Genomic DNA, 25,550 nt, shown 5'->3' on the forward strand with positions numbered 1-25,550 from the left:
AAGGTCACATACTGATCCTTTTACAGGCAAATGTTTTAACCCAAGGAGTGAGATCCTTCAACGAGAACCTAGAGGCCGGGAATCTAGCAGGAGAAAAGGGAAGCCTGTCCGAGTGCAGCTCGAAAACTGATTTTTGAATGATCCAGCCTGGAGGCGGCTTCGCTGGAGGAGCCGAGCGCTAGCCCCAGTAGGGGGCGCGCGAGCGCCACACTGCAGCATCCCGGCGGCCTCGTCCGCCGGAGCCCGCGTCCTGCCGCAGTCCATCCGCCGCTAGTCGGAGAGAGTGGTTGCGGGGAGACCCGGGCCACTCCGCCAGCTATTACTGCTACTGCCGCTGCCCCCCGCAGTCGCAGCCCAGCAGCCGGGAAACGCCACCCACAGATTGGGCCGCGCAGCGTGGGAGGGGTAGCGGTCCCGGGGGACTGATTCTGAACTTGCAGGGGGACCGCGGCTCTCTGGGCCTGGAGAGTGTGAACAGGTGAGTGTCACGCACGTGCCCAGGTGGCTTTTTCGGGATGACTTCCTGAAGACCCTTCCGAGCCCCTGAACGCTCGGCCTCCGGGGCGGCCCTCCTGGCCACGGGGTCCTCTCAGCCAGGGCTTTGGGGGTCGCCGAGAGGGAGATGTAAGCGCTGGTGCCCCGAGCTTGACAGCGCCCTCGGTCAGAGCTGAGACCTAGAATGCCCTTTTGACTTAGGCAGCGTTTGCTCCCCAGGTTGAAAGCAAGTGACCCGCAGTCCATGATGGGTTTGTTTATCGTTCCAGGATACCTGTTGCTTTCAGAATAACGCCATAGCCAGGAGTCTCTTACAACGGTACTCATCCCTGTGCGTGCTGCGTTGTGATAAAATGCGGGAGAATTCCTCATATTGAGACCAGGAAAACTTGATTTCAGAGCTAGGGAAGTAGCAGCCGGAAGACCAGACTAGATTCCCACGACCAGACTAGATTCTTTGCTTCCCTAAACACCTGCACTTTATTTTGATGAGACCATAAATACAGCAGTTAGAAACACTATTATCTTATAAATCGTATATACCTTATCAAGATGCTTGTTTTTTTGTTTTGTTTTTTTTGCCAAGAGGAAGTAGAAAGCATGGACCTTGATAAGTATAATAGTCTGAAAAATGGTTTATGATGCATAAATTATTTTTTAAATAAGTTTAAAAATCAGCTTATTAGTGAACCAAATGTCATACATCTATGGGATTGTAAGCTCCTTGAAGGTGGCCGCTTTTATGATTAGCATAAAAGTGGCATGAATCAATGCATGCATTAATAGTAACACAGAATTTCGAGTCTGGCTTTTTTTTTTTTTTTTTTTTCTTATTCTAAGCGTTATTTTGGTATCTTTATGTTTAGGGGAAAAAAATCAATACACCTTTAATCTCTGAAATATCTAAGTGTGATTTTAGCTCTAGGAGTGATAGGAACTAAGAAGTTTTTGTCCTAATAAAGCACTATCCATATAAAAGGTGAATGGCAGCTTCAAGACCCAGCCAGAATATTTCTGCACAACAACATGAAAACGAATGTCTTTTTAGATCCATGTTATGGAAGGTCTTGGATCATGAATTATTTAGAACATCAGAGACTTGGCAACAGGTCACTTATTAAAATAATGTACACATTTATCTTTGTTTTATACATTTATCAAATGTAACTTTGCACATTTTCATGTGAGAAATAAAATGTTGAAGGGTGTATGTCCGTTTTGTGTCTTTAAGGGATGTTTCTAAACATAACATAAGATAGGCAGTAACTAGCTGTATCCTGATTCAGGTACATATGAAAAATTTAATCCACACAATTTTCCTTTCTTATGTCAAATTCCTATGCCTCTGAGGCTATTTGGGAGTTACTGAAAAATTAACTTAGCAATTTTTTTTTTAATCACATTTGATGGCTACTTTCTTGAAGCATAAATCAGATAGTAAATTATCTGGATTTTATGTGCATGGGAATGAACAGTTTTGCATGAAATAAATTGTTGTTTATATAAGCTCCAGACACTTTCATGTTCTATGTTTCAAAGAAATGCTTGCCATTCTTATTTAGAAGGTATTTAGATAATATATCTCGATATATTATGCTTCTGTGATATTTCTGTGATGAGGCTCTGAACCTTAAACATAGAGGCCTTTACTTAATGAATGCATATAAAATGACAAATAAAATTCTTTTATCTTTAGCCAAAAGTATGGGACTAGACAAATTACAGATGTTAAATCCTTCTGGGGTTTATGCTATTAATGATCTCTAAGGAGTTTTTTCATTTGGGATGAAGTAAACCACAGCCAATGTTAGTATTGACCTTTTTGTCCTTCCGAGGAAACTCTGGCACTGTAGAAATCAGCAAATGCAAAATTTGTCAGGTACAGATCAATGGTTTAGATGCATAATGAAGGAAACAATTGCATGAAGGAAACAATTTCTTTGTAGAAACACTTTTTCAAAAGAACCTTTACTTCTTTCTTGCTCCGGAGAAGCTCCTTTTGAAAATTTATAGATGCCAACAAGCTGGCAGAAGCAGTTCATTTGTTTAGATAACAGACTTGAAAGTGAAGTCTTGGGTTTAAGTTGAAAACATTGATTGCAGAAGTTCAGAACTGGAGAGCCTTAGTATGAATTACTGTGGAAATATACCCCCAGTGCCCAGATGACAAAGAGGAAGAATCTCATGAAACTTTTGTTGGGTCATGGTCAGGTCACATCTCAAGGGGCAAATGCAGTAGATGCCAGGCTTCTAGAGTGAGTAAAGTAGCAAGTGCCAGAGGTGGGAGCTGCTAATGGTCAAGGCGAGGGTCAAAAAAATATAAACAAGAACAGACGTCCTATAAAGAACAAGGAAGACACCAGGTCTCATTTTCCTAGAAAGCAGGAGTCTTGAACAGAGCAAAGGTTCCTAATAGCTACTAGGCTACTTGAAGGCTCCGAGTTAAAAGTTACTTTAATGCCCCTTCTCCCCCTATACCTGGAAGTGGTAAATCAGACACAGGATGGTTGTTAGATGGTTGTCTGATAAAAAGGAAAAATTCTAGTGATGGCTAGTGGATTTTTTCTTTTTCTTTTTTTTTTTTAAACGGCCACACCTGCTACATATGTAAGTTCCCAGGCTAAGGGTCAAATTGGAGCTGCAGCTGCCGGCCTACGCCACAGCCACAGCAATGCCAGATCCAAGCTGCATCTGTGACCTACACTGCACCTTGCAGCAACACCAGATCCTTAACCCACTGAGCGAGGCCAGGGATTGAACCCACATCCTCAGAGAGACAACATCAGCTTCCTAACCCACTGAGCCACAGTGGGAACTCCTGGAGGATTTTTTCTTTGACTACTAAGGCTATTTCCAACCTTTCATTTCCATGATACCAAGAATCTAAGTGTTGTTCCTAAAGCACCCACGTATATACGATGTGCTTATGTTGTATGTAATGTCACTTCCCAAGTGTCAGGACAGTACCATAAACTAATTTACTTGAGATTGTCATAGGAAAGGAATCAGAAGTCAGCACAGGGTGTTTATCTTATGTGTATGAGGGCCTTATGCCCAGAAAACATAAAATCTAGATGTTATATAACCATTCCTGGAACATGGGTATCTGTCACATGACTTGACCCTGTGATCTAGTGTGAACATAGATAAACTTTAAACCTTGAAATGCAAATTCAATTGTATTACAATGGGGTTGACTCCTATGAATGTGTATTATTCAGCTCAAAGGGAAATGGAGTTCCAAGTGTGCCTCTCCCCATCATGTGTGTATATTTATTGGATGTTTACAGAGACGTGGTAAGGACGTGTATTTACATACATCAGGTATTGCTATTAATTACTGACAAAAACACATTCCTTGAGGAAGCACTTTTAAATGTGCTATCTTTTACATGCACCCCAGTGTTCACTGTAGCACTGTTTACAATAGCCAAGACATGGAAGCAACCTAAATGCCTATTGACAGATGAATGGATAAAGAAGATGTGGTATATATGTGTGTATATATATATATATATATATATATATATGTATATATATATATGGGAATATTACTCAGCTATAAAAAAGAATGAAATAATGCCATTTGCAACAACATGGATGGACCTACAGATTCTCATATTAAGTGAAGTAAGCCAGACAAAGACAAATATCATATGATATCACTCATGTGGAATCTTAAAAAAAGAAAAGACTATCTTATGTAAAAACGCATATGTTTTAGAACCAAACAGATATAAGTGCAAGTCCTGGATCTGTCGTTTCTTCGTTAAATAGTTTACAGTAAATTGCTATAGCCCTCTCACAAGAGTGTGGTGATGATCAGCAAGGAAGATGTTGATTAAGTGAACGGTGCTGGCATATGGGAGATGCTTAGTAAATATGAATTTCTTTTTCTGGTCACTTATGAATTCCCAAATCTCTTTTGTTTAAGAACTGCGGGTTTACAATGCTATGGTGACTCCAAAGGCCAAAACCAAAGAGATCTTCTCAGCTCTTTAGTTTGAACTACAGTGAATTGTCTACCAACACCCGGCATGGCGAAAAGTGCAGAGGTCAAATTGGCAGTATTTGGGACAGCAGGCGTGGGCAAGTCAGGTAAGATTTTTGTTGTGGTTGCTGTAGTGTGTATGTATGTGTGTGTCTTTGTTACTGTGCTTTATTATTCACTGAGCAAGAGGATGGTTGGCATTTCTCCCATTCTCAGGAGCTGCTCTTTTCGATGAAGCCTCTTACTCTTTCTCTAGAATTTTCATTGTGCGGAACCAGGTTTCTTGTACCTCTTGGCTTCTTTATGATAAAGTAGCTCTGCTGATAACACACAAGGCAATGGTTATGTCAGGTCTTGGTTTTCTGAAAGAGGATGTTAAACATCCAAAGAAATCAAATTGCGGAAATTAAAAAATATGTTTGCTCTTTTTGTTTCTGTATGAGATCCTCAGAGGCCAGTTTAATATCTCATCAATCCTGATATTCTCAACAACCGACTCAATGTCAAGCCTGTGTTTGGTGCTGAATAAAGGCTTGCTGAGGGAATATATCTTTACGAGAAGCAGAAATATATTATCGCCCAACACTTCCAAACTTGGGGAGGTCCAGTGAAACCTGACGTGTGCTTGACCTTAAGGAAGAAAGCCATTGCCCCATGTCTCTGGGGTGAATTTAAATGATCCAGTTGTGACCCACATTTGTAATTCAGAGGCTTTTGTTGTCCATACCCGAGTAAAGGTTTGCAGACCTTTAAGCTTAAGAGCAACAAGGTGGTATTAAAAATGTATCTAATGCAATTTGAAAAATGCATCGCTGCTTTTATAATTAACGAATGTTAAGTGGATGTTGCTAAAATGTCAGGGCGACATGGCTTTTCAGATACTGTTGCTTGAATCTCTTACTGGAGGAAAGACCCATAATTGACTTTGCACTGTGAGCTTTTGGTTCTCAGGAAAGGACTCAAACAGACATCTAGTAGGTGTGTGTTTATAGAGGGAAACCTGTTCGGATCACCCAGTTCAATGGACAATCTGCATAATCTTCAGCAAACACACACGAGCAGCTTTTAATTCTGCAACCAACCTCTCTTTATGAACCAGCTCTCTGGGGTAATTTCAGCAGTAAATCTTCCCCATTCTAAGTCTCTGTCTCTGTTTATGTCTCTGTCTCTCTCTTAATTTTCTCAAGAGGGCTCTTTTCTGCCATCACCCTTTCTTCAACTTGCTGCTTGCTCTGGCCTCTGGCAGAAACCAAGCCAAGAAAATAGATGGTTGGCAAAGCTAAGAAACTGCCAGCCTTCACAAGACTGAAGATTAGTTAAACTCCTCCCTATTAATCTCCTCAGTGTTTCCTGATGGCGTGAGAACCTAATTTCTGAAGCTGGTAGAAGGATCTGGAGAATGAGGAAACTGTTCCAGTGAGTGGAGGATGAAGGTGAGGGAGGGTGTGGGAAGGCTCTCCCTCTGCCAACAATAGCTGGTGTGAGTTTTTCACAAGCCAGGGGTCTAGGCCTAGAGCTCACTGTTCAACATGCATTTGTTCAAAATTTAACACAGGCAATAAGAGATGGGGAATTTTTAACCTTATATCATTTACCAAAATAAACTCTCCATGATTTGAGAAGTAAAACCTAAAGAGGATAATATGAGGAAAAGAGTATATATATGTATACATATATATATATATATATATATACACATATATATACATGTATATGTATATACACACATATGTATCTAGTCTGGGTCACTTTACTGTACCGCAGAAATGGACAGAACATTGTAAATCAACTATAATAGAAAAAAGAAAAATCCAGTTGAGAGAACCACTTGGCTGTATGTATGCTTTCCCAACCCCTTTTCATCTGTATGATCTCAGAACAAGCTGGGTGTCTTTCCCTCATAAGGCTGATCCAGCAGCAGGAGCTTAGACCTCAGTTTCCTTTGTCTTCCCTGAAAGAGTTTCAGTGATTGTTTCAGTGATTCCTCTCATTCTCCACTGACCTTTCTCCTTTAAGTTTTTTTTTAAGCCCACTACTGCATCTTTTTATTTTCTCCAAACTTACTGAACGTGGGCTCTGCTTTTACCGTCTTAAGTTTTTTATAACCTCCCTTTATTGCTTAAAACATGGCAGTCTTCCATTGAGATCATGTTGCTGAAACTGCATTTTCAAAGGTCACCGCTGCTGCCAATCAATAACCAACCCTGCAATGGATATTTCCCAGTTCTGGTCTTCTTAGAGCTCTTGTTACCATTCAGCACAACTGCTTATTCTTTCCTAAAACTCCTTCCTTCCCAGGTGCCCATGACATCACATGCTTGGCTTTTCTGCCACCTCCCTTTTGACCCTAAGCAGCCATCTCCATGGGCTGCTTCTCATTGGCCCACCTCGCAAAAATCAGGGCTCCAGGGTTCTACATATCATCCTTTGGTCTTCTTACTCAATACCCTCTCTGTAGGGGTGAGGTCTCACCCTTAGAGCTGAAGATAACACCTGTAATTAGAATCCATATTCTGCTGACCTTGGTTTCAATTTATGGAAAATGCAGAAGTTGAGTTTCTTCCTTAGGGTCCTCTCCAACTCTAAAATCCTGTAATTCTCAATTAATGAATCTTCTTTGGACTGGTTTCTTTATCCACCTTATAAATATTCTACCGTGTGTGTTTATTTTCATTTAGGTGAAAATGGCAGTAATAGACTACATGCCTTTAAACAATTGCCTTTTCGTCTGTCATCTGTAAACAGACAGTGCTTTCCTATTTCAACATAAGACTGTTTTCCTGAGACCTTGTAACCACACCTCACATGTAAAAAGGGGTACCCATCTGACTTACGCATGGGAAACAGTTCTGAGACCTTTTCCCAGAGTTCAATGAAAACAACAACAGAGTGCTTTGTATCTATCAACGTTGAAACCAGACTGTAGTAATATTGCATGCATGTTTATTCTAGTTCTTTATTAAGGTGGATTATCTCTTGTCTCTGCCTTGTCATTGGATCCCAAGTTCACCTTCGTATTGTGCAGATTATATCTGTCTTATAAGTGACTTTTGTTTCTCCAATTCTGCAAGAAATTATACCTCCTGGAATGTGACTCCAGCCTCCTCCAAATGGTCATGACCTGCCCATGGGCTCAGTCAGTTTCTCTCCAAACATCCAGTAGGGGAAGTATTCATCTGGATGGAGGCACAACAGCTTGTGAACTTGGAATGGTAGAAACTGAGCATCTCTGATTTGAACCTGGGTCTGTGTGAATTGCTTCAGAGACTTCACATCTTACCTGGCCCATTGATTTCCCCCACACTCAATACAAAATTGGAATTTGGAGTAAATAAGACCGTGTTGCCCATTTGTTAATAGAGAGAAGGGTAGCCTGGAGTCAGAACAGTAGCCCTGGAGTCATACTATTAGGTCTCACTTCCAGTTCTACACTTTATTAACTGTGTGAACTTGACACCTTTGACAAAGTGCTTAAATTCTCAATTTCCACAATTGTTCAAAGGATACAATAGTCCCTATCTCAAAGAGTTGTTGTTAGGACTGAATGGGTTACTACATGCAGATGTTTCAGAATAGCAGCTGGCATGTAGTAAGTGCTTATATATCAGCTTATATTATTACAACTTTTCAAGGCATGCTCTTTTTAATTTGTAAGTTTGTGAAAACATGCAAAGATATATTTACATTCAAGTGAGTATTTGGGTTTTCAGTAAAAATCAGAAGGCTAATAAGAAAAAAAATTCGGTATTGCTGCTGAGTACACCCTAAACACACACACCCACACACACAAGCACACGCATGCGCGTGCGCACACACACCCACGCACGGCACTTTCTCTGTCCCTCTCTTTCTCTTAAATCCACAGTCTGGTTAATGTCAATTACAGCTTGACCACTGATGATCATAACAATCCTTCTCCTGGCTTATATCTTGGAAATTTTGGAAAAAACAGCCAGAAATATTTTGGTGTCATCAATAAATTAACACCCTTAAATTTGAAAGTGCTTCTGGTATGTGGTAGATGGCTTCCTTAGCCCAGGTAATAGATAAGCCTTCCATGTTTAAAACAGAATTTAACACTAACCAGAACTCTTTGCTTGGCAGGCTGACATTAGATGTGTCAGCACAGGCAAAATTTAATAATGTGTTAATCATACAACGTGAGGTACGTGTGTGTGTGTGCAGTGTGTGGATTGCAGTATTTATAGACTCTTTTCAATGGGGAGTATTTGTCTTCCTTCAGTCCAGTTTCGTAGTTCTTGCAATTCTGTCTTCAGCTGAGCTTCCCGACTTAGCGAGCTTGCTGTTTCAGCATGGTGGGCACTTGTGGATGCTACAAAGTGTAGAACTATGCTTTCCCAACCTATTCCTTCTTTTCTTGCCCCAGCAGAGTAAATGTAGCAGGCTCCAAGTAATTAAAGCAAAAAGAACTGCCATAAAACCTAGAATGCACACCGTATTTATTCCAGTGCTTCCCAGATTCACATTATTCACATTTGTAGTAAGTGTGGGAAGAGCTGAGGAAAAAACAACTGAAATATTAAATTTCGTTTCACAGTTGACATTCTCCTTTTGGGAGTGAAATATGGCGTTCCATCGCTAAACATATTTCTTGAAAGGGCTGGTCTCAAAGTTAATGGAGTAATGCCATCCTCTAATTCAAAAGCCAATCGATGCACTCATTCTTGAAGGCTTAAGTTCACAGCCTCAGATTGCTGGGCTCTAAATCGGGTGCCAAACACAAACAAGAGTGTGATGTAGTTTCCCTTAGAACCAAAAGATTTATTTTTTCTTCCATTTTCTTATTCTCGTTTGCTTTTCCCTCTCTCTCCAGATTATAAAAAGTTTTGGAAAAACTCTTTTTCATTTTATTTTCAAGTGGGACAGGCAGGGACAGTTCTGATTTAAAATGTGACTTTTCCAGTGAGCACCAGATACTGCTTTAATATATGTGTGTCCTTGATGGCTGAATTATGTTTGTGAGATCTCATATATATATTAAATAAAAAACAAGATCAATAGCATCTTGGGTAGGTCAATTTCCTTATGCTATGAAGCTAATCTTTGTGTTTTCAGAACTTTTTCTTTACCCAAGTAGCTATATATCAATTTGTTCCTCTCATTAATGATGCTTACTGAACATTATTTTCAAAGTGCTTATAAAAGAAGGAGAAAGATCTAGAGGCTTGGGGGAATGTCAGCATCTCATAATCATGTAACAATTTTGCAAGTTTTACTAATTATGTAAAACATAGGGAAAACTCAACATCAACCCATAATATGTCTATGTTTGTTTGAATATAAAAATGATGTCTGGAGTTCCTCTTGTGGCTCAGTGGTAATGAACCCAGCTAGTATCCATGAGGATGTGGGTTCTATCCCTGGCCTTGATCAATGAGTTAAGCATCCGGTGTTGCTGTGCGGTGTGGTGTAGTAGGTGGCAGACACGGCTTGGATCCTGCATCGCTGAGACTGTGGCTTAGGCCGGCAGCTACAACTCCAATTCGACCCCTAGCCTGAGAACTTCCATATGCAGGGGTGTGGTCCTAAAAAGACAAAATAATAATAATAATAACAATAATAATAATAATAATTTCTCCCAAAATCAGTGACTAAAATGAACTCTTCAGGAAGATATAGCAATTCAATCTGTGGTTTCAATAACCCTTAGGCATTGAGTCCAATTTCAGGATCATGAGTAGAGGAAACGCCTCAACTATTTCACCTGAATGTGGACATTGATAACAGTCCTGCACCTCACTTCTAACCTACAAATTCTACAAATTCCCTTCAAATTCTTGTTTATTTTTGTCCTAAGAGTATATAATATAATCTTAATGTTAAATTTTCTTTAAATATTTGTTTAGCTAAGAAGAGGGACAGATTGTGTTTCAGGTATGTGCAGAATTTCCACAGCTCCTGGAAGCAAGTGTGTGTGTGTGTGTGTGTGTGTGTGTGTGTGTGTGTGTGTGTGAAGCCTTTCTTAAATAGTTATTGAAATCCAAGGATTACCAGAAAGGAAACCCATTGGTTCCTTGTGTCGTTTATGGTAGAGAAATAATTGTTTTTTAATGAATTGGGCCACAGGGAGGAAGGTGGCACAGAGAGAGAGGTTTGAATGGGGCTGGAAAAATAGCTGTTCCCTTGTCACAAAATATGGTCATGTGGTTACCTGTGGCTTTCAAACATTTATACCTTCCTTTACCTGCAAAGACAGAAAAGCAAGAAGAGGCAGACAATGAAAATGAGTTGATTTTCATTTGATTCATCCAACTCAAGAGGAATAAAAGGGTGTTTTCAAGTTGCAGGCATATACCTATGGATATGTACTAAAGTCAAACTTATATGCAAGGCTTAAGTCGAGCTCACCTTTTCTGCATGCCCAGGAAGTAAAGCAAAGATGAAGAATGGTGCTTAAGAGAGCTTGGAAAAGGAAAAGCAAAGGAAAGAAAGAAGGGGAAAGAAAAAATAAAAATTACTAAAATCAGTTATTTATTATTGGGTAAACATTTTGGTATGTTGGTAGTAACCAGTTCTTAAGCTTTTCTCTTAAGAAAAATATAGTTAGGGAAGTTCCCATTATGGCTCAGAGGATTACAATCACAACTAGTATCCATGAGGATCCAGCATTGCCCTGAGCTGTGGTGTAGGCTATAGGCTCGACTTGGATCTGGCATTGCTGTGGCTGTGGTGTAGGCTGGCAGCTGCAGCGCTGATTCAATCTGGGAATTCCCATATGCCACAGGTGTGGCCCCGCACTCCCCGCAAAAAAGCAAAAAAGAAAGGAAGAAAGGAAGGAAGAAAAATATAATTAGGAAACAGTACTGGAAAACAAAAACAAAACAAAAAACAAGAACTGGTTTTTTTTCAGAGTCAAAAGAACTTATCTCTGTCCCTGCTTTTTGCTGCTAGAATATATTGTTAAAATTAAGTTGTCCTTTATTTTTCATCTGATAGCTAATTTATTCATTTGAAATATTTCCCTATAGTTAATTATCTGTCACCCATTGGTTCCATTTTGATCCTGACTTGTTTTCTTGGCAACTGACAAAAACTAATTTTGAGAGAAGGGAGTGAAGAAAATTGTAAATCATCCTTGTAATTCCCCTTTTTATTACTGGTATTTCTCCAACTTATGGGTTTGGGGAAATCAGCCAAATTTTCAAGGTGGTGCTGATTTTGAAGCCAAGATTCCAGTGCAAACGCATCCCTGTTGCTCCAGCTGCCTTTGAAAATTGATGTGGTTTCAGAAAAACAGCCATAATTTCCTCCATCCCATTAAAAATGAAGATCTTTATATTATGAAGACAAGGCAGCCTGAACTATGTCATTTCAGCCTAGAATAAGCAGATATATAAAGCTCTTATGCACACATATGAGAGAGGCATAGGAGAGGGAAAGAGAGAGATAGAAGAGAAAAGAGAGAGGGAAATTGATTCTTAAGATCCCTCAGCTTCTTGGCATTGTTATAGGTAGGCTTCCAGTCCCCTTCAAGGAGATTAAACACCAAAGCCTCTGGCCATGTCTCATTGTAATACCCCTCCCCCACCTTAACCAGCTTGGGCTGCTCACTCCCTGCTAGAGAAGGAAGGAATGTTGCCCATTCCTCACCTGCCCCTATATAACCTGTTGCCCATGCAAATAAGGTATTGTGCCCAAGACCAATCAGAAGATCAAATTGGGTTTCCACTCAGGTCGCATCGTGGGGTATAAAGACTATTGCAGAGTGAGTCAGGCCCTCTTTTTTAACCTGCATGCTCTTGAGTCCTCTCTCACTCTCTCTCTCTCTCTTTGAAAATGTACTTTCCACTTTAATCACTTTGTAAGACGTCTGCTGTTCCAATGCTTTGCTATGGCGAGATGGGGACGGAGGAAACTGTGACTGTATCAGTGTCACAGCCAAGTCTAGAATCCCAGTTTATGACTATATAAGGCTTTTGCAACTTTTCTACTAAATGTAATCATTTTGTATCAGTCTGCTCTTTTCCACAGACTCTTCAACGCAGATCATTTCAAATACCTTATATTTGGAAATGATCATTAGAATTTTGTAATGTGAACATTATATATTAAAAAAACTAACATGTTTTGTTTTTATAATATATTTCTGTAACCAATGAATTACTGATGCATGGCAAAGCCCCCAAGGGAGTACTAGGTATGTTGCCATTCACTACAGCCAAGATTCTCAGCAACCTGTGTGTTTATACGGAAATTTCCCTCTAATACAGTATTCCATTTCTTATAGCTTTGGATCAAGTGTAAAAGAACTGAGGAATCATCTTCCATTAAAGAATTCATTTTTCATGTTATCAGAAGAGTATATAATACACCATGTTCTGTCAATATGATCTAAAGAAGAAAAAAAAAGCACTCAACCCAATTGACTGAAAGGACTGGGATCTGAACTTCAGCTTCTTCCACCCTTGTCTCTCTCTTTTTTATTTATCTGTCAAATGATACATTTATTTGCTTTTTTTTTTTTTTTTTTTTTTTTTTTTTTTTACAGTGGTGCAGGTTGAATAGGCTATGAAGGGATTTTGAAAAATTATAAATGTGGTATAAATAGGTCCTAATACTATCATGCTCTTATTATTGAAAACCATGAATCTCTTCCCCTGTGTTCCTTAACATTTGTGTTTGGAAAAGCAGCTTGATCAGTTCCCTGGCCGTCCATCACTGGGCTGCATGAAGACACTCAGACCAGCGGTCAGCTGTGAGTATTCCTCCGCTGAGTGTTTAACATCACAGCCCATCCTGAGATTGCAGATTCTATGCTGAAGGAATTTGCACTTTCAAATATGTGAAATGAATAGATGTTGAGTCTGGGTGGGTTTTTTTGTTTGTTTGTTTTTTTGGGTTTTTTTTTTTTTTTTTTTTTTTAGGATCAATAGGTAGAGGGAGGCAAAAAGGGGAATTTAGGAAAATACTTTGGACTTACACCTTATTGAAGAAGGAAGCATGATGTATCACAGAATTTTTTGATCATCATATCTTATTCTTGTTAAAAAATTAAAGCTTTTAAACATTTAAATCTTTTTGATAGAAAGAATTCTTAAAAATACATATAAATACATGTATCTACGTAGTTTACTATAATCTTAAACCATGTTTTTATTCATTCATTCCATTCAACAAATATCTGTTAAGCACCAAGTCAATGTTCCAGAATAACTTGCACATAGTACAGGGTTCATGTACATTCCAAAAAGGTAGAGTAGTTGCCACTTTTACTCATTATTGTACCCCTGGAACAGATGCAGCCTGGGTCCTTAATAAAATGAACAAATTGAGTAAGACTAAGTAGTCTATGCCTCCTTTATAATTTCATCCAGAATTGTATATTTTATTTTTTATTGAAGTATAGTTGATTTACAATGTTGTGTTAGTTTCAGGCATACAGCAAAGTGATTCAGTTATACATATGTATAAATATATTCTTTTTCAGATTCTTTTCCCTTATAGGTTATTAAAAAATACTGAGTTTAGTTTCCTATGCTATTCAGCAGGCCCTTGTTTTTATATATATATATTTTTATGTATAGTAGGATGTATTTGTTAATCTCAAACTCCTAATTTATCTCTCCCCCTCTTTTCCCTTTGGTAAATCATAACCTTTGTTTTCTATGTCTGTGGGTCTACTTCTGTTTTGTAAATAAGTTCATTTGTACCATTTATTTATTTATTTTTTTAGATTCCACATATAAGCAATACCATATGATATCTGTCTCTCTGTCTGGTTTACTTCACTTAGTCTGATCATCTTTAGATCCATCCATGTTGCTGCAAATAACATGATTTCATTCTTTTTATGCCTAAGATTCTGTTGTATATATGTACCACATCTTCATCTGTTCCTTTATTGACGGACATTTAGGTTGCTTCCATGTCTTGAATATTGTAAATATTTTAGTGCTACAATGAACATTGGGGTATATGTATCTTTTCCAATCAGAGTGGGATTGCAGAATCATACAGTAACTTTACTTTTAGTTTTTTAAGGAAACTCCATAGTGTTTTCCATAGTGACGGTACCTACATGCCCACCAACAGTGTAGGAGGGTTCCTTTTTCTCCCTGCCCTCTCCAGCATTTATTATTTGTGGAGTTTGATGATGGCTAATCTGACTGGTATGAGGTGGTATCTCACTGTTATTTTGAAGAATCGTAAATTTTTAATGGTTTCTTTATTATAACCAAAGTGGTTTCCTCACCTGTGCTTGAATCTGGTGATAGAAACTCAGCATGACTGGAAATAGACCATCCTATTTAGGCACCTGTCTTAGTCACAGTCTTCCAGAGCAACAGAACCAATAGGACACACACACACACACACACACACAATTTATATATCTAAGTATATATGTATGTATGTATGTATGTATTTGTGATGGCAGGACTGAAATTTGTAGAGGAAGGCGGCAACCTGATTACTCAGGCAGGAGTTAATGTTGCAATCTTGAGGCAGAATTTCTTTCATTCTGGGAAACCTCAGTTTTTGCATTAAAGGCCTTCCAGTAATTGGATGAGGCCCACCCACATTATTAAGGCTAATCTCCCTTGCTTAAGGTCAACTGATTGTAGATGTTAACCACATCTGCAAAATACCTCCATGGCACCTCCTACATTAACATTCGATTGAATAACTGGGTACTAGAGCCCAGCCAAATTGGCACGTGAAATTATCACAACAACCCTTCCTTTCTGTAACTTTACTTCTTTGGAACCAAAGACTGTTCATACAACTTCTACTCATTGACTTTAACCCCTTCAAGTCACATGGAGCGCTTTAATCCCTCTGCCTTAGGACAGCCCTAAGCATATTGGAAGATAGCACTCATCCCTGACTTTTCCATTGTCTGGTTACTCATAGTTATTTCATTTGTTGTACAGAGATTAAGATTACTGGTCACAGACTCATCCTTGCTGTTCTACTCCAGCTATGCAGTTTATGGAGTGTGGGACTTGGAAATAAATGCGGCTGTTCCAGATGTGGGAAGTCCAGACCAAATCAGAGCATAACTATAGTTTTTTGGGTTTTTTTAAAATCTTTTTGTCTTTTTAGGGCCACACCAGCAGCATATGGAGGTTCCCAGGATAGGGGTCCAATCAGAGCTGTAGCCACTGGCCTACACCACAGCCGTATTAATGTCAGATCTGAGCCATGTCTGCAACGTACACCACAGATCACGGCAATGCCGGATCCTTAACCCACTGAACGAGGCCGGGGATCGAACCTGCAACCTCATGGTTCCTAGTAGGATTCGTTTCTGTTGCGCCATGGCAAGAACTCCTAACTGTAGTTTTGATGCTGGATACTGTGCTTCCCCTAAGATGTTTGCAGTCACTGTTGCTTTTAGGGTGGCAGCAGGCACAGGATTGGCTCATGGGGAATTTACTGCAAATGAAGCCTTATTATTATTATTTTTTTAATATATATGCTATTGCAGAGTCAAATCTTCCCAAACCTATACCTAAGTGTATGTATGTTTCATTCAGGTGTAGAAGTTAATTTTTATCCTCTTGAATACTGTTTCATTCGATTTAATTTATTCTTCTGGCCTGCCAGGAGCCTTTTGGATTCAGCATGTATATTATCCTTTCTCTCCTTTTTGTCATCTAGAAATATGTTGGTTTTGGAACATTTTAGGCCCTTGATGCTCTTATTGAATCATAGAATTTTTCCACTTTGGTATTAGTTAGCTCATGGAAATGATGAAGGATCCCAGTGAGTTTTTTGGATAATTTACAGCTAGCAAAGAAAAGCAAAGTTCTTTGGCTCTTGGTGTAGGGACATTAACACTGTATCACATTACTTCCATATTTGTTAAATAAGTTCTATTTAGCTTTGCCATGAAAAAAAAAAATTGTCTGGGAGGAAACCTCACCATTATAATCCCTTGTTTAATAATTTTTTAAAAACATTTCTTGTCTCTGTCTCACATTCTTGGCTTAGGACTCAAGTGTCTTGCTATATTAAGTACATAAGAGTGACCAACTTTATCTATTCTATACAAAAAGTCATTTTCCAGAGTCTCATTCCAGGATATGTATGCATACTTCTGTACTAAAAGAGCTGAATTAATGTGATGCAACTCAGAGATGAATTTGGGAAAGAGTTTTCTTCATTGGATTATACCAATAGATATGAAATTTTAGCATGCTTCAGAATCACCTGGAGAGCTTGTTAAAGTATATGTTTCAGGTTCCCATCCCTGGAGGTTCTGATTCAGCTGGTCTATAGTTGGGCCAGAGAACTTGGATTTCTGGAGTTCCTGTCATGGCTCAGTGGCTAACAAACCCGACTAGTATCCATGAGGTCTTGGGTTCTATCCCTGGCCTTGCTCAGTGCGTTGTCGTGAGCTGTGGGGTAGGTCGCAGATGTGGCTTGGATCTGGGATTGCTGTGGCTTTGGCTGTGGCCGGCAGCTGTAGCTCCGATTAGACTCCCCTAGCCTGGGAACCTCCATATGCTGCTGGTGTGGCCCTAAAAAGACGAAAAAAAAAAATTGGATTTCTAACAAATTCCTAGGAATTCCTAGATGGTGCTGTAGCTGCCTGTCTGGGGAACCACATTGGTGGAACAATTGTTTTAATTTGCTAAGTACCCAATTTCCATTTGAAATCTGTGTCTTCTGCTTTAAAAAAGTACATAGCTTTTTGTGAGCTGCATGTAATCAACACTGAGTGACAGACACTGTCATGAGTATCGATGATACAAGGATAATAAAACAAACAAACTCTCTGCCCTCACAAAGCTAACAATCCAGGAGAGGGTATTCTGGGTGAGTCAAAAAATACTCTGCTGGGGAAGAGCCAATGAGAGGTTTTTCTGTGGCTCTATAAGACTGGAATCTTTCATTCACTGCATAGAAAGGTAAGTGTTTTTTTAAAAAAGAAAGGAGGGGTAAGCTTCAAGGACTATGACACACTAAGCTTTGATTTTAAGATGATACTTTGAGCTATTTGGCAATAGTAGGGGCAGGTTGGGCTAAACTAGTGTTAAAAGTCTGGGAGTTAAACATATAGTCAAAGACCATGGTACCACCTATTCTACTGACAGAAGCTAAGTGGACCACATAGGAATCAAACCTAATAAATTTGAGCTTATTAACACCATGCGCCATCAGTCAATTAAAGCTAATGTAGAACCATATTAATATAAGAGAGTTGTTCTTTCTCCAACATTTGAAAAAAAAGTAATTTTAAATCGCTTGCTGACAGTGGCATTTATAAAACTTATGCAATGATTGTGTAGACAGAACTGCAATATTGAGAAAAGTTCATAAATTTCCACTGTTTTGGATAGAAAGATAACATCTTTTTCTCAATGATGCATTTCCTGTTTTTTAAAGAAAGTATTCTTTAAAGTTCTCTTTTGTGTTATGCCAGTGGGTAGTAATTTAAGAGGAGAAGCCAAAAATTTTAAAAAGAATAAAAATTGTGAATATTTATCTGTCTAAAAAGCATCTGACTTCTTTTTACATTAAGAATCTCATAAATTACAATTGAACCCAGCAACTGAGTCAACTTCCTAGTTTTTTGGCAATACATGTTGAGTTAGATGTTTTAAATGAAGACTCAACCACACTTGGTAATATGCGTAATGGTTATCTGTTCCAATTCCTGGGACTATTTTTCCATTCAGATATTTTATATGTTGAATTTATTTTTCTATCATTGTTCCAAAAGAGGAAATCAAGGACAGAATAACCATGAGCCACAAAATTTAACCCCACTTGTCTTATGTCTCCCACATGTCAATGTACAAATATTTATGAAATCCCCCCTCTGTTCCTGATTCTTGCAGCCTCTGCATCCTCTCACCATGTTCCCAACAAAATGCCAATATTGGTGGGGGATTCCAGAGAACTAGATCATTGTTTTGTCTTCAGGGACCTTTGTGTTTTGTTGGGTATGTATGACGTACAACTAGAAGTCAACTAGTGATTGTTTCCAGCATAGTGATTGATTTCTACACATTTTTATCTTGAAATATATTTGAAAATTGTCAGAGTTGCAAAAACAGGACAGAGAGCCCTTGTGTACCCTTCACCTTGCGTCCCCAATGATAACACCCTATATGACAACAGCGCATTATCAAAACCAGGAAATTGACATGAACTCAGTATGAGTTACTTGACATGAATACAGCAGAGCTACAGATCTTAGAGTGATTGATTTTGGACTCAGTTCAAGCTCAGGGCACATTTGAAAAGACAAGTGGGGAGTGATCCAGAAGGATAGACTTCAAGAAAGGATAAAGCTCATCATGAGTTTTCAAAAGGGGAAAGCCCGTAAGTTCTTGATGATCGGAAATGTATATGTTGTGGTCTGTGAGAGTTAGTGGGTCTTAAAGTGTATACAGTACACAGCAGTTAAGTTCAGGCCATAAATACTCTGAGTCAATGAGACGGAGAGAAATCAGTGGGAAATATTTGCAGAAGTTTTGAGGGAGGCAATGAGACTGTGATACTATAAGTTCAGTGGGATTTTTATGGTTCTCTCTCTTGTTTTTCAAAATTATGATGTCTTCTTCATGCTAATTCATCTATGTCATTAATATTGGAACTAGAAGCGAACAAAGGACAATCAAGTGATAAAGGAAAGAGGTAGTAACTAAATGATGCTTCAGAAGGGAGAGGAGCTTTGGAGGTCCTTCTGGCTCAGTTGCAGGGAAGGCCCTTTTAAAGCTCCCCAGAGCCAGCTCTTCAGTCTCACTTTCCTTCTGTGGCAAGAACATGGGTTTCGAGCCCGACAGTCAATATATTAACTGTGTGTGTGTGGTCAGCTGACTTAACTTTGGTTCACTCCAGTTTCATCTTTAGTAAAATGCAGGTGATGATAATCATCTTCTGTTAGGTCTGTTTTGCACCCAACCCCAATGAGATCAGATGATAACCAGCAATCATAATAATTATGCTTATGGCATTGACTATAAGCCAATCACTATTATAGGACTTGACAGATAGGAAATCACATAATCATCACCACTTCTGTATGAATTGGCCTATTATTAGCCCTTCCTTACAGATGAGGAGCTTGAGGAGCAAGTAAATAACTTCTCAGTGTCTTACAGGCAGAGATGGGACTATAGCAGAAAGAGGATTTAAACCCAGGCAGTTTGCCTCCAGTGTCTGTGCTTTTCTCCACATATTCTGAACATGTCTAACAAAATGCCAGTGCAGAGTTGCAGGTGCTCAGGAAATGCCTTCTCCCCTTCCCCCTCTCTTGTCTTCTCTTCCTTGTTACTTAGGGACATTCATTTAGATTAATCAGTATCTACGAGAAGTACTTTACTTCACTTGAACTGTTACTAAAGAAAAATGAGGAGCCAGAACAGAGAAAACTGTGATTAAAGTACCAACAGGACTTCTAGTCTTATATTACACAGTTTTCTTCAGCTCAGTTCTTAAAATAATATTTCTATTCCAAATTCTGCCTATGATTTCATGCTCAAACCTCTTACAGGGCTTTTGAGGCACAGCGGTATGTGAAGGAGATATTACAGGAGGAGGGTGGAAGTTGTAAAGAAAGATGGGAGAGCTTAACATTTAGTATGTGAAAAATGCAACGTGTGTTAGTTAAATGTCCTCAGTGGAAAGGGAGGTTACATTAATAATTTGACCTGGAAGCACCCCAAAAGCAAAACTCAGAAGCTATTTAAAAATGTGAAAGTCCTAGGATGTCTACATTAGGAAAATATATAGTCAAGTAAAAAATTTTAAATGATGAGATGTGTTAAGAATATTGGATTGCAGTGATTTCTTCATTATTTATCACAATAAGAGGATGTTTTTTTCCTCTACTGAAATACAAGATGTTCCTTGAACCAAATAGCTGGAAGAATCAGGCTCCTACACAGGGCAAAATGCCAGAGGCTTCAAACATTTTATGGGGGCAGATTGGGTAGGATTGGGTCCCATCAGATAACTGGAGATCTTTTATCTGCTATGAAAAATTCATGACTAATTATTGCCAGAGACTTCTAGGTCAATAAATATTATTGAAGGCTATGATACCTCTTATAAATGCCAAGGACCACTGTCATAATTGTTGAGGACTGTTTTTTATTCCATAATTTATTATTCAAAATTGCTTTATGATGGTGCTATTTTTGGGTGAATAATTGGTATAAACAGCCTTGATGGCAATATGGAAACTTTACATATAGTTTTCATAGGTCACTTTTTCAGATTCAGTAAAAAGGAGGGTTTGTTCAGTATAAATTAAGAAAGTCCTCAAAATAACCATCACAAGGAAACATGAGCTTTTGCGAGTGTGTTTTATTTAAGGTATAATGAAACAAGATTTTTTTTTTGCTATCTTTTATTTATACGGTGTAGCATTGCCATCGTTAGTAAGTAAACACTTTTATCTTACTTGGTCACCTACAACGTGTTCATTATTCTCCCAAATACCTTTATCTGTCTGCTCAGCCAAGTTAATTGTTTAGTCCTATGCACCTTGCACCGAGTTCCAGTATCACTCACAGTATTAGGAAGTTTTATTTCTAATGCGTTCTGGTTTGAATGACTTAAAATTACTGTAGAGTAATCTTATGACAGTGAAAAGATTTCATTTTATTGAGGGACAAATGAAAACAAAAAGAACTGGCCAAGAAATACCAAGTTCATTTTTATTTTGGAATGCTTTTTCTATAAAGATATATAATAAAGTTAGAAAGAAAACCGAATTCTTCAAGTTCCATATTTTAAAGATACTGGACTAGCCATTAGATCAAATTAGATAATGTTCAAATCCCTATTTTTTAATGAGTATGTGTATGTGAGTATGTTTATGTGAGAGAGAGAGAGTGTGTGTGTGTGTGTGTGTGTTTGTGTATGGGGGGGGGGGGGCTAAAGAGTGCTAATCCAGAAGGTCAGAACCTCAACCAAATATGAAAGCAATATTTTCTACATTTTAAACACTTGAAAAAATTTTGAGATACTAGTGGGCATGATATTTAGTCTCATGTTTAGCTTTTTTCTCCACATGTGGCAAACACTAATCTAGAATACAAGAATATAAGAAGAGCATGTTAACTAGCTCCACCCTGGGAGTAGAGAGTTACAGTCAGAATGGGAAGATTGAAATGGCATATGATGGACATGGTGAGGCATGCAGGAAAGCAAGAAAGAACACTTAGGGTCTTTTCCATAAAACAAACAAACAAACACCAAAAAAAGAAACACAAAAATACCCCCTCAGAATGTCATTACCAAATGGAAACATTTGATAACATGTGTACACTATAAAAACAACACGAATTATTTTGAAACATTCCCCTTGGAAAAAAGTTACCTTATGTTGCCACGGAGAGCCTCAGCCATACTTGGTTTATCTGCAATGGATAATAAGATTTGGGACTTGGAGTAGATACTGTAATGAATTGAGAATATTGAGGCCCTGAGGATGGCGTGAATATATTTTCATGTGGAATTCCTTTTGGGGACCAGAGAGAGGGATGTGATGGACAGAATAATGATCCCAAGATGTCCATGACCTAATCTCTGGAACCTGTGAATATGTGACCTTACATGGAAAAAGGGACTTTCCAGCATGATTGAAGTTATGAACCTTGAAATGGGAAGATTATCCTAGATTATCTGGTGAGCCCAACCTAATCATGTGATTCCCTAATATTGAAGAAACTTTCCAGGCTGAGGTCAGAGGCTGAGGTCAGAGGCTGAGGTCAGGGGAGCTGGGCACAGAGATAAATGTTGCTGGCTTTGAGGACAGAAGAAGGGAATCTTTAGCCAAGAATTATGGATAGACTCTGGAAAGCGGAGGAGGCAAGGAAATGGATTTTCCCCAACGGCCTCCAGAGAGGCCCTCATCACCTGTGTCAGACTTCTAACCTACACAAGTGGAAGGCTCAAATTTGTGTAGTTTCAGAACATTCAACTTGTGATCATTTGGCCTCTTATGCATGAAAATGGATCGTGGCTCCCAGGAGCTTTGATTTCATACATTAGAGCCTGCCAAGAGTTAATGTGCACTTCACAGGGTAAGGACTCTGAGTCTGTGCACACATTTGCTCCCTGACCCTGAAGATCAGAATTGCCTATGGAAACTCAGGAATGGAGTCCACATCAGAGCTGAGGGAGACCAAGGGGATGTGGATGACCGACAGCCTAAAGACTCATAGCTGGTCAGTGTCCAAGTTCAGGGAATCCCATTCAGTGATCACATGAGATAGGAGAGCCCTCAGTGGACTGGGGTCCTACACTCCTCTTAGTGAAGGAGAGGGTGCCTTTGAGAACCACACACACAGGAGAGAAGGCAACCAAGAGGCATAACCCTATGGACTGGTCAGTGGAAGGACAGGAAGACAGAGAACGAATGGATTCCAAAAGCTATGAACGGAAGAGAATTGAGGCACCAGGGGTGAAGCAGTCAGGCAAGCACCATCCTCATGGACAAAGTGGTTTGTGACCATCTCTGTTTTCAATGGGCCCTGGGTGACCTGGTTATATTGAGGCCAGAGACCTAAGGAAGTCAAAGCTGGGGACTCAGGATAAAAGACCCAGGGCGCTTGATTCAGGGAACTTGGTTTCCAAGTCAGGCTAAATGGTGCCCCTGGATAATGCAGGGCACCCTTCCTTCTCCCTTCACTGCACACACACACACACACACACACACACACACACACACACACACACACACATACACACACTGGAGACAGATGGGCTAGAGACCTCTGCTCTGCCTCAGTCCATGCAGTCAATCATTTAGACATTGCAAGGCTGACATTCCAAGATGATCTTCTACCTCCTGGGTTTGCGGGCCCATAAACCACAGATCCTAAGAATAGTTTATAAAGCCAGACGCTTTACAAAATATTTTCTTTCTATTTTCTCATTTAATAGCTCACCACATCACAAGTAGGGTAGGTCTTGTTATAATCTCTTTTCCAGATGAGGCTCAGAGAGGTTTAACAAATTTGCCCAAAGCATCCAAGGAATAATTGGCAGAGCCAGAACTTGAACCAGGGGGTGCTGACTCCAAATGCCAGCTCTTTAGTTTCAGGCCCTGTCCCCACTATCCCCATGGAGAAGAGCTGGATCTCAAGACTCCAGCCATGTCAGTCACAGAACCCAGCTGTCTCCCAGTCATTTCACACTGAACTATTGGTGATTGAGGACTTTCTCACTTTTCTCAGGTCTCCAAAAGAGGCTGTATTTTGTGACACCTGGTATTAACTATGGATTTTACAGCCTAGCAGCTAGACTTCTTGGATTCACACTCTGGCTACACTGGAATGTTAAGTAAAGAATGCAGGCCTTTGTATGGGTTTTGATCAGTGCAATAGCCCTCAGACTAGCATTTGACACATTGTAGGTACTCGATAAATATTTGGAAAAGAAAAGACTGCTTCAGTTGTTACTGTAAACATTAAGTGGAAGAATCTATGAACATACTTAGAACCATGCCTGACAACTAATAAGTGCTCAGCCCATGTGAGTGATTGTTATTATACATGAGATTAAAGCCCTTGGTCTGTGGTCCAATAGGCCTGTGATCCCTCTGGATGCCAGTGAGAGGAGGTTTGATTATTTTAGATTAGAACCTTCCTCCTTCATTCTTGGCCTTTCTTATTTCTCTTCTCATTCTCACCTAGGACTGTTTCAGTTCAGGGGCAGTAATTAAAGATTACACAGTGTTTATACAATATAAATAGGTGCTATGAATTCTGAAGAATAGCTTCTCCTCTCCGGTATAATTTGTATAAAATATCTTTCTCCGAATGAATTGCTGACGGTAATTGTGGAATCACCACTTCTAAAGGTCTTTCGAAACCATTTCTAAGTCCAAAGAGATGGCATGGATTTTGTTTTTAGTGTAAACTAAATGCTCATGAACCATCAAAATCATTCCCTTCTCTGGTGTGTTTACTTGAGTTGACACTTAACATCTTTCTGGTGCAAAGTCCACGGTCTTGGTAGCAGCGGAGACCTGATTGACCTTCATGCCAGGGCTTTAAACTTGAGCACAGTTGCTAATGTGAAGCCAAGTATGGGGTTGCATCTGTTTTGAGAAATGCTTGCTCAGGGGGAAAAGCATGATTAAGACAAGGTGTTATTTTCTAGCATGTTTGTGCCAACCTTTTAACAAGCCGATAATGTTAATTATCTCTGTCCATGAAACCAGGGTCAACTCCTCAGTCAGAAAAGCTTTGCCTTGGCAGAATGACATGTTCTTTTTTTATTCGTAAAAGCTCTGCCTCCATGCCATTTCCCTGGGCTGAAGGGGTGTGCTCCTTCCTGCGGTCTCTCTCCTCCTGGGCTACGTTCTCCTTTGACTTAAGATGAGTCCTGTTCACCAAATCGTTGACTAGGGAGGGCTCACTTATATAACCTTGGGGAGGAACAGCTATTCCTTTCTTGGATTTTTAAATGTCCTGAAAGAAGGAGGGAAGTGATGGGACATATACCTCAGTGATGGGGATCAGAGCGCACGCGCTCAGCTTTGGATGGGCCACATCTGCCGCCCACTGGGTTTCATGGGTGGATGGCTATGTCCCTTCCACATGCTCGAACATTTAGCCTGGAAAGTGACTCACGATGCACAAAATCCAAACCCTCCAACATCAGTTCTTAAATTGTTCTCTTCTCCTTAACTTATTGTTCACCTATCCAATTTAAGCCATGATCTGGAAACAGGAGCATAGGATGGGAGCCAAAGCTGTGAGCCATCCAGGGAGAAGGCTGACGTAGTAACAGTGCATTCATCTCAGTGATGCAACTTCTAGGTATCTGCTTACCTCAGTTTGGTGCCCCCATCGCAGCTGACACTGGTTTCCTCCCACCTTCCTGAAATGATTTTCTTTTGACCTCAGTTCAATTTGAGACAAATAAATGCTGATGGATTTGAGTAATTAACTAAACCAACGGGGAAAACATACAAACAAACCCATAGTCAAGCCAGCTGTGCATTAACAAGCTAAGTAGAGATTTTTTTCTGTGGGTGGCTATAGAACTAGGGTACACAATCATCTGAGAGGCAAGGGGAAGGCCACCTACTTCGCAGAAGAAATACAAGTGGGCAGAAAAGACTGAGAGC

General features: G+C 39.5%; 1 protein-coding gene across 2 annotated transcripts in view; it reads left to right on the forward strand.

Moving 5' to 3' along the window:
- The first annotated feature begins 318 nt into the window (after window positions 1-318).
- Window positions 319-25,550, forward strand: part of RERG (RAS like estrogen regulated growth inhibitor) — a 113,315-nt gene continuing 88,083 nt past the window's right edge. For both annotated transcript variants that reach the window (XM_003481681.5, XM_084956712.1), the window contains exons 1-2: window positions 319-478; window positions 4,430-4,593. In XM_003481681.5, the coding sequence (XP_003481729.1) occupies window positions 4,533-4,593 (61 nt within the window). In that variant the 5' untranslated portion in view covers window positions 319-478; window positions 4,430-4,532. The remainder of the gene's footprint in view (window positions 479-4,429; window positions 4,594-25,550) is intronic.

The sequence above is a fragment of the Sus scrofa genome, chromosome 5 (genome assembly GCF_054392235.1).
Source record: "Sus scrofa isolate SSC_HxYL_T2T_F1_AM1 chromosome 5, Sscrofa_HxYL_maternal_Yorkshire_Landrace_v2.0, whole genome shotgun sequence".
Lineage (NCBI taxonomy): Eukaryota > Metazoa > Chordata > Mammalia > Artiodactyla > Suidae > Sus > Sus scrofa.